Below are 12,727 nucleotides of genomic sequence, written 5' to 3'. Positions count from 1 at the left end.
CCAGCCTCAGCTCTGCCCTTCGCCTCCCTCTCGCCCCCCCAGCTCCACTCCGAGCCCTCTGCAAAGCCTCCCTTGCTTGGCACTTAGCTAGGAGAGGTGTTGCTTCCCCCAGGCTTTGGTGTTTGGTCTGCAGGAGCAGAGCTCGGTCCGAGGAGACACCTACTGCCCCCAGACAAATAAGCAGCTGGGAGTGACCTCTGAGGGGTTCCTACCCTCGTGGCCCTTTTCAATTTATTTAACATTTACAGGCAAAAGGATCAGATTCAAAGCCATTGCATGGAGCTCGCCCCTTATCTCTGCAGGAGAGGGATGTTTATTTGAACCTCTCTCAGAAGCTATTAATAATTGTTTAGTCTGAGAACATTTCTGGAGAATCTTTTGATTTGGGAAGGAGCTTGTGGAGATGCCTTCCCTCACCCCCCCTGTGCTGCTGCCAGAGCAGTGTGAGTCTGTCAGGCTTTTCTTTGTCTTGTAGATGGGCTGAACTTCCAGCCTGTGATTAAAGAGCAGGTACAGACACAGAGCCCTCCACCACATGGGCACCATCAGATGCTCCTCAGGTCCCACCCTGTGGCCATGCATGGACTGCTTGTCCTCCAAGAGGAGGGGATTGTCACCATACCCTTGGGGTCACAGCCACTCACCCCAGAAGGGTTTCATACAGGAAAAGAAAAAAAACAAACCCCAACATGGCAAGGATGAAGCAAGACTTGGGGAAGGAGCATGGGACACGAGCCAAGGGGATCTGGATGGAGCAGCAGGAGCTGAGCACTCGTGATGGGAATTTGAGGTCTCAGGAGGCATTACACACACACACTTCCAGGATGTGGCCAGAGCCTTGTAAAATCAGGTCACAAGTGGGGCATGGCTGGATAACCTCCTGTCTTCTGCTCTGGTGACCCAAAGGTGAGGGGTCCCTCTTGCCACACAGCCCATCAGCACCAGCTCAACAGCCTCTGGGTTTGTTAGCAGAAAAAAATATGCAGAAATCCAGTTTCATCAGGAATATTACAGATACTCCACCCTTTACTTAGGGATTACCCCTTTTGAAAAGCCCAGGACAGGGACACATCTCCACTCCAGGGCAGTGGTAAGTATGGATGGTTCTTCTTGCTTGGACACCCTGGCTCACAGTAAGTTTTCACAGAAGAGGAGCAAATTCCTCAAAAAAAAGGATCCACCTCCCTCTCATGGTGACTCACCAAGTGCCAGAGCAAAGAAATGCCCTTTGGCTTCCCCTCCACAAAGGAGAGTGCAATTTGAGGGTTGTTTGGGACTGGATGCAAAACTACAGTTGGTAGGAAAGCTCCAGGGTCTCACAGCTTCTAAAGCAAAGCCACCAGAGAGGTTCCTTCCAGAAGATCTCTGGTTCCAGAAGATATGCCAGATAGGAGACACAGGACTTCAGTGAAATTGCATGAGCCTTGCTGGAGTTAACACTTCTGGCTGATGAGCTGTTCCCTGGTAGATGAGGAAGGACTAGAGACAGATGCTGTAGCTCCTTGCCATTTTTCATTCTTCTGACAGATGTTCAGGGTAGTTAAAAACGAGCCTCTGTGCCTGTTGTTGATATTACAGGCAATTTGTTGCTTACATGTGGTTAATAAAAATGCTGCAAACACAACTCTACATCTGTCATGCAGCCCCACGAAACACATCCCAGTGCTGCTCCTGCAGGAGCTCTGCTGGGAGAGGGCTGCTCCAAAGCTCCCTTCAGAGGGAAGCATCAGCCACCTAGATCTCCCTGTTCACTGACAAACCCCCTTGTATTTGCTTTTCCACGTCCATGGTAGGAACCTGAGCTCACCTCCTCCCTGCCTTGGGGAATTTGCTCCCTGCTGTGGCAGTGCCCACGCTGCCAGGGGTGGCCACCAGGAGCTGCTCCAAGCAGGCCATTGAGCAGGGAATGGCCACTTCCCCAGCAGATTGGGCTTTCCCTGTGAGCAGAAGAGTTGCTGGACCCACAAGGGATCAACAAGCAATTTGGTTCTTTCTGGAAGACCAGCCTCATGCCCAGGGGGCTCATGCAGCCCTAGCATCCATGGGCACAAAGGGCAGGGGGGCAGAGGGGTGATGGGGCCACCATGCCACAGGGAAGAGAGCAAATGTGAGACTTCTAACACAAAATCCTCACCTCAAACCACACTGAGTGTTTCATCCTGAGTTGAAACAGTTAAAATGAAACAAAACCAAAAGGACCAGCCACTGGATTTCCTGCTCTCTGCCTGCAGCACAAGGTCCAGGCACCCTCCAACCCCCAGAGGAGACCACGCAGGGGCAGAGTCATCTCCTTGCACACCCAGGAGATGACAGCTTTTGAGGCAAGCACACCAAGCCCACCTCCATGGAACTTCTCCCCTCTCTGGGAGCAACTCACCCAGGGGAAGGGGCTTTCCAGCTGCCTCCTTGAGCTGCATCTGGGCCACTCGTTCCTTCAGCCTGGAGCTGAAGAGGAAGCCCAGGCTGAGGTCATCAAAGCAGGCAATGCTGGGCACGATGGTCAGCCAGTTGAGGAAGCTCAGGTTCCCACTGATGATCAGGAGGACCTGAAGAGGAAAGAAGAGAGCAGAGGGTGTTTGCATCTGTTGGAGTGACAAGGGAAGGGCACGGTGAAGGAAACGCCAGATGGATTTTAGCACCCTGGCACATACTCTGTGGGCTTTTTGTGATGTCAAACCTTTCCTACAGCCCAAATGCACCCCACTGGCTTGCAACGGGAGCTCTGCCCTTCCTTTCGGGCAGGGGACAGTGTGACTTGATTGCCAGAGTGACACAGGCCCCGTGGGCATCACCCTCTTCCTGCTCATCCCAAGTAGCTGTGACAGCAACGCTCCTGAAACCCTCCAGCAGGAAATCCTGGAGCTTCTAATTAAAGCTGCATTAAATAGAGAAGTGTGCATTTATTAAGATGTGTTTTTTTAAAAAAAAATAAATAAATTTAGCTTTTATTGGCCATTTAGGAGAATGTCTTGCATGTGTAAGGCAAAGAAAGTGGAAAAACCTGTGAACCTTTGGAGGAGTCTCCAGAAATATCCGTGCACGGCAGGAAAGGCCTTTTGTAGGCACGTGTTATTTTTTGTCTTGCTCTTACAATGACTGGAAAAATATGAGGAACCTTCTTGCCACCCTCCAGCAAGTCCTCCCTGGCATCAAGCAGTCACCACCAGGTGACTTTCTGCACCCTCAGCCCCAGGAAGGTCCCATCAGCCTTTCTGGGTGCTGACACGGACCCTACAGAGGACATCAGATGGGTCCCACCAGGAACTTGCACAGTGATGTTAACATTGCTCAACCAGACCTACCCCTCCTGCTGGGTTTTAACATCACATTTATCTTCTCTGTCATGTTAGAGCTTCCAACCCCTGCACACAAGTCTCCCTACACATAAGCAACATCCAAAGATGCAGTTTCCAGCATCACAGAGACATCTCTGCTCCTAACCATGCTGCACCATCCCACGTGTGGCACAGCTCAATTTTATCCCATGTTCACAGGATCACAAAATGGTGGGGCTGGAAGTGACCTCTGGAGATCACCTTGTCCAGCCCCCTTGCCAAGGCAGGTTCACCTGGGGCAGGTCACACAGGAACGTGTCCAGGTGGGGTTTGAAAGTCCCCAGAGAAGGAGACTCCACAAACCCCTCTGGGCAGCTGCTCCAGGGTTCCATCACCCTCACAGTGAATAAGTTTTTCCTGGTATTCAGATGGAACCTCCTGGGTTGCAGTTTGTGCCTGTTGCCCCTTGTCCTATCACTGGGGACCACTGAGAAGAGACTGGCCCCATCCTCCTAACATCTGCCCTTCAGATATTTATAAACATTGCTCAGATCCCCTCTGAGGCTTCTCCTCTCCAGCCCACCAGCCCCAGGGCTCTCAGCCTGTCCTCATCCCAGAGATGCTCCAGTCCCTTAATCAAACTCACAGCCTCCACTGGACTCTCTCCAGCAGTTCCTTCTCTCTGGAACTGGGGAGCCCAGAACTGGACCCAACACTCCAGAGGTGGCCCCACCAGGTCAGAGTGGAGAGGGAGGAGAACCTCCTGTGACCTGGCTTTGCCCAGGGCTGCCCAGCCACCACAGCAGCCACACAGGAACCTGTGAGGAGCTACCCAGCATGTGGCTGTAAAACAATATATTGGGAATCCACTCATGTGAAGATAAGAAGAGAGAAGCCTGTTCAGGACTACTGGAGTTTGGATGCTGGTTTGGATCCCTGTCCCCTTAGTCAGCATTTAGCCCTAATTAACTGTCCCTCAGACATGTTAAAACAAGAGAGGTGGAAAAAAGGAAAGAAAACAAAGTTGTCTCACCACCTTATCCATAAAAAATGAAGGTTATGAAGCTGATTTAATGTCTTACACTTTGAAAAATAATGCCCTGATGTACCAAAGTCATTTATTTTTCAGCCTTCAGAGCAGCTAAGGAGAACTTCCCCCCCTTCCAGCTGCACTGAAAGCTGTGACCTTGGTTGGCACCACTCTTATTTTACTCAAAGAACTCTCCTCCACTCCCACAGCTGAACTTTGTCCTCCTGTGAACTGTTTACTCACCATTTTTAGAGCCTGGAAGACTTTCAGGACAGTGCAAGACCGAAGGTGTGAAAATCCCTGTGTGCCCAAACGTCAGCCCCAGAGATTCACAGAACCACAGAATCATTTAGGGTGGAAAAGACCTTTCAGATCATTGAGTCCAACCATTCCCAGCACTGCCAGGTCCCCACTGCCCCGTGTCCCTCACCCCACATCTCCACAGCTTGGAAACCCCTCCAGGGGTGGGGACTCCACCACTGCCCTGGGCAGCCTGGCACAGCCCTGGGCAACCCTCAAGGGGAAGAGATTTTCCCTAATATCCAGCCTAAACCTCCCCTGGTGCAACTTGAGTCTGTTTCCTCTTGTCCTGTCCCTTGTCCCTTGGGAGCAGAGCCCGACCCCCCCCTGGCTCCAGGCTCCTGTCAGGAGCTGTGCAGAGCCAGAAGGTCTCCCCTGAGCCTCCTTTGCTCCAGGCTCAGCACCCCCAGCTCCCTCAGCTGCTCCTCCCCACACTTGTGGCACCACAAGTGTGCTCCACACCTCCAGCACACCCTCTCCTCCCTTGAACTGGGCTCACTCTGGTGAGTACTTGCTCTCCCACTCAAGAGGTGGTCTCCAAACACATATTCCACAACGCCAGCAGCAGCAACACATGCACAACCTCCAGCACACCCTCTCCTCCCTTGAATTGGGCTCACTCTGATGAGTACTTGCTCTCCCACTCCAGAGGTGGTCTCCAAACACACTATTCCACAACACCAGCAGCAGCAACACATGCACAGTTTCAGTCCTGAGGACTTTCAGCCAGCATCCTGCTAAAAAGATGTATGTTTTGTCATTAAAAACAACAATGAATAAATATTAAAACCATGTTGCTACCTATTTTATGAGTGGCACAAGTCTTTTTTTTTTTAAAACACAGTGATTTCCAAGTTACAACTTCCAAACCCCCAGCAGGGCTCTTCACTAACAGAATCACGTAAGCTTAAAAAAATGGGAGATCTGACCAATTACAGTAAGTAACAAAAACCCTAATGATGATTTTGTTAAAAATCCAACTCATTATTTATCCCGAGTTGGATAATTATCCAGAATTATGAGGGGGGGAGGGAAAAAAAAGTGTTTAAATCTGAATTACCTACACGTGTTAGCTCCTTGAACGTAACGTGTTCTGCTTGAGGTTTGGTGCTCCCCCTTTGACCCAAAGGTGATTTAGCTCGATGCATATTAATCAGCCTGTATTCATTAACAAGCTTCTCACTTGGTCAGGAAACTCTGACCCTTTTCTGAGGCGTTTTGCCTCGCAGAACTCCAGGAATATTAAGAAAACAGTTCTGCACTTTGCCACTTCTGCCGAGGCTCCTTTTACAGCTGGGTGGTCCACGGGAGGGTTTTTTTGCTGGTGATTCACCTCTCTTTATTGCTTGGAAGTCAGATATCTGATTTCCACCAGCCCTTAAAAAGCAAGGGATTCAAAAATAATACAAGTTTTGGCGTTTTCTGGGCTGTGGGTGGAATCCTGAACCTGACACGTGGTGAACTTCGGGTCCTCTGAGCGAGGCTCGACGTTCACACCAGGTGCTGCTGGGCACCACCCAGGGGTCAATGCTGCACCCTGCTCAGGGGGGCTGAGCACCACGAGCCCCTTGGTCCTGGGAGAAGGAACCTCAGAGGAACTGCTGGAAAGGCAGGAAAGAGAACAGGTTATTTTCCACAGGTGCCAATGGAGCTGACCCAGCAAAGGGCTTCTGGCACGAGGTGAGATTGGATGGATGTGTCCAGCCAGCACTGAGGGTGAAGATCTGTCAGCTGAGCAACCTGGGTTAGTGGAGCCTTTGTGATTCTAATTAATATTTGCATACATTCACCTAAATCCTTCCTTTTCTGTGTGGAATCTCCTCAGCCTCTGTGTCCTGCTCACCCTGGGCAGCAGAGCTGTGCTGGTCCCTGGTGGGAAGTTTAATTTATCATGAATCTCTCAGGGCAGTGAGGGCAGAGATCTCTGGTGATAGAATCACAGCATGGTTTGGGTTGGAAGGGACCTTAATGATCATCTAGTTCCAACCCCTCTGCCATGGGGTTCAACACCTCCTGTGCTGGGAACTGAACTGGGTGCATGCCTGACAGAGGTGCTGGGGATTTGGGGAAAGCCACCCAACTTCCCAAGGTCTTATTTCACCCACATGCAAAGCAGGTGTTTGGATGCCTGACCTCCTCCTGCACCTACATTTGGCTGCAAGGCCACCAAATTCCCCCCAGGAGCTGGTGCTGCTGGCCTGGAGAGCACAGAGAGCATCACTGCTCCTTCCCTGCTGGCTGCATGAGGGAGGAGAGTTTGCTGCACCCATCTCACAGACATTTCAGCCTCTCCATCATGCCAAGCTTGGACCTTCTGTCCTCCTACAACGACTGCCACCCAACTGTATCTCTGTCTCTCCACCTTCTGCACCTCTGCTGTGGTGGATGGCCTGTGCCCCCCCTCCCTTCAGCCCAATCTGTGTTTACTGAGCGTCCTCCTCTTGCTGGACAATATTTAAATGCACAATTATAACAAACAGATGGGATCAACCCCTGTGGTGATTTCTAAAAATTTTTTTATTAAAGCACAGTATTAATCATGGTAATTGGGTAGGAACTTTAAGGTTATAAAACTACAGCATGTCTAATGAGCGAGCTCCTTCTAGGAGGAACTGAGGTTTTTAATCTAATAATGTCAGTTTTATGGATTATGACTGGAGTTTTATGAAGTGTGATATGAAATACTGTGGATTCATGGGCCTCGCTGGATTAATTTGGAAAAGTAGTTTTCCTGGTTCTAGGCCCAAAAACAATTATTCCTTACATTTCTGTCCCTTGCACTGTTACCAAACCCCTCTGTCAGAAAATGGGCACCTACACCCATAACTTTTTTACAGGTTAGACTTCTTTGTTTGGCTGCTTTTTTATGATTTTTTTTTAAATCACAGATTGTTATAAACATACAGTAGGGAGGAGAAGCTCATATTCTGTGTAGCAGACTGTTTAATTGTCCAGAAGGAACAACCACGGGCTGTAAACTCTTAAACATGTTTGGGGGCTGGCTGGAGCTTGGAGGCTCCATCCAAACATGGGGACACGGTCACCACACAGCACTGGAGCTTCCTGATATCTACCCCTTGGCACAGAAGAGTCAAAACTGGGGTGCCCAGAAGAACTAGAGTTTATTTAAAGAGACAAACCTAGGAGGAGAGGGTTGGAAGAGATCTCAAGAGGCCATCTGGTCTTTCCTGCTGCCCCAAGGTAGAGTTGTCTCTATCTGCACCATGGTGTGCTTGTCTAAACTCTTCCTAGAAGCCTTGTTGGGTGGTGGAACCAGGTCCTGGCCCTCCTGGGCTACCTGAAGATTATTCTGAAGACTCAACACATGTGGCAATACCCTCTGCCTGAGCGTGGTCTACTAATATCTTCAAAAAATGTGTAGACACAGCACTGTGGGACATGGTTTAGGGGTCATAGCAGTGTTGGGTTGATGGTTGGACCTGATGATCTTTGAGGTCTTTTTCAACCTTAATTATTGAGGTGTCCCTGCTCATGGCAGAGGGGTTGGAACTGGGGGGTCCTTGTGCTCCCTCCCTGACAGATTCTGATTCTGTTTTAGCAGAGGACTTAGGAGTGTTGGCTTGATGGTTGGATCTTCAAGGTCTCTTCCAGAGATTCTATGGAAGGATTCTAAAGGATTCTATGAAAGCTTTTTCATCACTTTTCCCCAGTATTTTTCCAGTAATGGCTCTGTAATATCCTTCCTCTTCCTTTTTCCTCTCTTTAGAGGACAGGTACTTCATTAGCTCCTCTCCATTCTTTCATTACTTCACCCATGTTCTCTGAATTCTCAGAGATCATCACTAATGCTGACAGCATTTCAACAACCAGCTCTTTAACAGCCCGAGGATAGATTTCCTTAGGCTCAGGTGGTTTGAAAAATTCTAACCCAGCTCAGTACTCTCCAGCTCTCCCCTGCTCCTGGCTGAGGTCATCCTGCTTTGTTACTGCTCTTAATTATTCCAACAGCCACGTGAGATGCAACTTTTTAGTGATGACTGTTAGAACAAAGGCACTAATCATTTCAAGCTAAAACACAGACCAATTTCTCAATCATCTACAAGATACAGAAAAAAATATAAGTAAACCTCCTTTCTTGCACACAAAATAAACAACCACTTACCCTGTCCTGGGGAAAGCTGCAGAAAAAAGAGCCCAGAGCTCATCTGTGTGCTGGCAAAGCTGCAGGGCCTGGGTGGATCTTCTCATCAGATCCCCAGAGCCACACACGACCAGCTCAGCAAAGACATCCCTCCCCTGATGGACCTGCTGCTGGATCCCCAGAACTCGAGGGGACTTGGTATGGCAGTAAAAGGAAAGCAGTTTTTTTTTTAAGCTGGATTTGATGGATCCTTACGAAGGGGCAGATGTGAGGAGGAGCTCGTGTCAGCACCAAAGAACACAGGTCATTCTTTCTGGAGCTGCCTGCAGTGCTGGGGCAGCTCTGGAGTCCTCAGCACAGCAGAGCCAGGGACCTGCTGGAGCGGGGCCAGAGGAGCCCCAGCAATGCCCCGAGGGGGGAACCCCTCTGCTGGGAGCCCAGCAGGAGAGAGTTGGGCTGGGGCAGCTGAGAGGAGCAGGCTCCAGCTGGGGAGACCTGCTGGGGGCTGCCAGGACTGCCAGAAAGCTGGGGACAGACTTTTGAGCAGGGGCTGTTGGGACAGGACAAGGGGGGATGGTTTGAAATGAAAAGAGGGAGATTGAGACTACAGAGATGGAAGAAATGTTTGACCCTGAGGGTGCTGAGCCCCTGGCCCAGGCTGCCCAGAGAGGTGGTCGCTGCCCCATCCCTGGAACCATCCCAGGGGAGGTTGGAGGTGTCTCTGAGCACCCTGCTCTAGCTGGGGATGTCCCTGTCCCTGCAGGGGGTTGGACTGGATGACCTTGGAAGGTCCCTTCCCACCCAAACCACTTCATGACTCCATGAAATGACCCAACCAGGCCATGGCTTTGAGCAGCGTGGGACAAATCCTCGTGATACAGAAGACACCAAGGAAAACATCTGCCACCATCCACCTGTTTGCCCAGTTCCCCAGCACCACTCCACACTCCTCTCCCAGTCTGCTCTCTTGCTGGTTTTCCTCTGGAAGGCAGAGGGTGGCATACTGGTGCCACTGGAATTGGAAGCACAAGTGCTACTGCTTGTGTTGGGGACACTTCATCACCCACAGTCTCTGGGTCTGAATAAGAGAAAATATTCTCCAACCTTCTCCAAAGAGGAAAACTCATCTCCTCTGAAACCTGCAGCCTACTCCTGGAATCTCCTCCTCTTTAGGACAAGCTGAAACTCATCACATCAATAGTTGATCCTTCCTGTAAGAGATAGGAAGGACAAGTCTCAAAAGCCAAATTTGATCTTCATGTGCCTCCAGTTACTTGCCTACCATGAAAACACAGCCTCCCACAAAGGCAAACAGGCTATCATTCCCCCATCTGGTTTCAGTTTGAAAAATACTTAGAGATGTAGTTTTTTTTCCCCAAAGTTATTGTAGGCATGGGCAAAAAATTCCCATGAAATGACAACAGCAAGAGCAGTTAATTTTCTCCTATTATGAACTTAATCTCTTGTTAACTTCTTGGTTCAATATTTGCATGAGGATTTAATGGCTGCTTTGCAGAGTTATTTAGTGCAGAAAAAATACATTGGAAAATAATTACCTCTGTCCACTTGCTCTGCTTCAGACAGCAGATGAAATGGATCTGGGAATCCCACAGAAATTCAGAAAGCTATTGGAAGCACCAGGAGAAAAGATGGGAAAGAAGAACAAGGCTCAACACAAGGGGGGATGGTTTGAAACTCAAAGAGGGAGATTGAGACTGGAGAGAAGGAAGAAATTTTGGACACTGAGGGTGGTGAGCCCCTGGCCCAGGTTGCCCAGAGAGGTGGTTGTTGCCCCATCCCTGGAACCATCCCAGGTGAGGTTCTGAGCACCCTGCTCTAGCTGCAGATGTCCCTGCTCCATGCAGGGGGTTGGACTAGGTGACCTTTGAAGGTCCCTTCCAACCCAAACCAGTCTGGGAGTCTATGACTTCTCTTCAGTTTGCTTTTGGACACACAGTCTGTCAGGTGATCTCCCCTTGATTCATGTTCCAAACTCCCTTCCTCCAGCCCTTACCTGCTGTGGGAACACCTCATCTCCTCACCTGGATCACCCTCAGCCATGAGAATCCAAAAGGAGTGGGAGCACCTACCCAGCTCGCTGGGAATACTGTGGAGCTGGCAAACAACCCATATTTTGTATCCAGATCATGATCTCAGAGGTGAAGGCTGAATATTTCCTTCCCACAAGATGATAGGAGGGAACCCACATATTATTACCACATTTAATACAGAAATAAGAAAATAATAAACCACAAGATGGCCCTTGCACAGTTGCACACACACACACACACACTTTGCACCTCTAGTTATCAGGGGGGGTCACTTGGACATGACCAAAGATACACACACAAAAAATAATTAAAAAACCATTTAGAGCCAGAGGAATTAACTAGAATTCAAAGAATTTTATCATTCCTATGCCACAAACAGATTTTTGTTTGCTCTGAGTAGCTATGGCTGAGAGCTTGAAGAACTATGTTTTAAAAAAAAACATATTTACCCCTAAAAAGCAGGTCAGTATTTAAAATATTTATAAATACGTGCAGGGATAGAGGCTCCCCATAATTTATGAATGGAAATACTGAGGAACAAAATAACTCTAGAGGAATAAAACAACCCTAGATGCAGCAAGGCAGTCGTGCAACACTCTAAACTAAAATCTGTCCTTGGACTGGGTCAGGTTTTGACCTATTACAAATGGCACTGTGAGGGTTTTGCTGGTCTAAATACCTGGTCTAAAGTTAAAACCAGAGCTGTGCTAAAGCAACAGGGAACCAACCCCCTTCCAGTCCTGCTACATACCCAAGGTTTGTTCTGGATGGGAATGTGAGGCAATAGAAAGGTCTCACTCCACGCTCGCTTTTCATTCGTAGCTCTCTGAACCACCTACTGCAGCTCCCACAGATTATGGGATTTGACTGGGGAACATTTCTATGGAGAAACACCACTTCCAGGTTTGCAATGGAAAAAAAAAACCTTAAAGAGAAGCAAGAGAGTGAAAGTGGAGTGATTATGGTTTTAGAAATATATATATTCATATATATATACACACAGATATAGATATAAAAACAAATCTCACACAGGATGGAGGTTGGGATATGGGGATGAAAGACAAGCCCAGTGCCCAAAGGGTTAAACTCACCTTCTTTTATTTATCATCTAGCCCAAGACAAGCAGTAACTCTTATTCTAGGCAATTTTATCCATTTAATTCAATTACCAAAGCCCTGTGTGTGAATTTAGGATCGGTTGCTCTCTTTAGGTCTGGGCTCCTCCTGTCCTGCTCCTGCAGAGCTGAGATATGTCTCCAAATTACTGACTTTGACACATTTATTCTGCTCTGAAGCTTTGTTATGTAAAATACCTCTTGGTGTTGCTTGAGCCTGTTGACGCCTTTGCTAGAGGCTACAGTGTTCCACATTAATACATCACAGGCTCAAGCACTGCCTGTGGACTGCTTCTGGAAGTGTTGGACCAATATAAAATGAAAGAATAATTTTACAGAAGGAAGGAATGGGGTTTTTTTTTTTGCTGCTCTGCTCTCAATTATTGACATCTTTCCATGGTAAAGCTGCTTCCTAAAGGGGGAAGCTGTCATGAGGACACTTAACAGGAAAAAAAGCCTTTCAACACCTTATTTATTATTTTACTCAAGACCAAAGAGCATTTTCGTGGAGCAGCAAATCTCAACCAGCTATTCAGCAGCACCCTACCTTAATTAGAGGGCAAATTTCAGATCATTTCGTCCTGATTTTACTCCAATTTGCTTCAAAAAGTTGACTAAGGATCCTGTTGAAGGGGAGGAAGGCATGTCCAGGTAGGACCAAGTCCTCCAAGTTTGGGACAGAGAGTTTCTCCATGAAGAACACGTCTGCACATGAAAAGAGGGTGGTGGAACAGTGAGGGAGACCCTCTCCACAGACCCTCAGCTTTTGATCTCACAGGGGGCTAACTCAGAAACAATTCTAGCTGCTAACCCAAACCCTGCAGGCAGGTGACATCCACAAGGCACCAACTTGAA

The 12,727-nt window shown here is 48.6% G+C and overlaps 1 protein-coding gene across 1 annotated transcript in view; it reads right to left on the bottom strand.

Moving 5' to 3' along the window:
* The window catches only part of LMF1 (lipase maturation factor 1), a gene marked incomplete at its 5' end in the record, with an annotated part of 60,139 nt that overhangs the window by 24,413 nt on the left and 22,999 nt on the right, over positions 1 to 12,727 (bottom strand). The window contains one exon of the mRNA XM_008942996.1: positions 2,378 to 2,546. Within this exon, the coding sequence (XP_008941244.1) occupies positions 2,378 to 2,546 (169 nt within the window). The remainder of the gene's footprint in view (positions 1 to 2,377; positions 2,547 to 12,727) is intronic.

The sequence above is a fragment of the Merops nubicus genome, unplaced genomic scaffold (assembly GCF_000691845.1).
Source record: "Merops nubicus isolate BGI_N331 unplaced genomic scaffold, ASM69184v1 scaffold6846, whole genome shotgun sequence".
Lineage (NCBI taxonomy): Eukaryota > Metazoa > Chordata > Aves > Coraciiformes > Meropidae > Merops > Merops nubicus.
The sequence above is the reverse complement of the archived record's forward strand: the minus strand, read 5'-3'. Positions and strand labels throughout refer to the sequence as shown.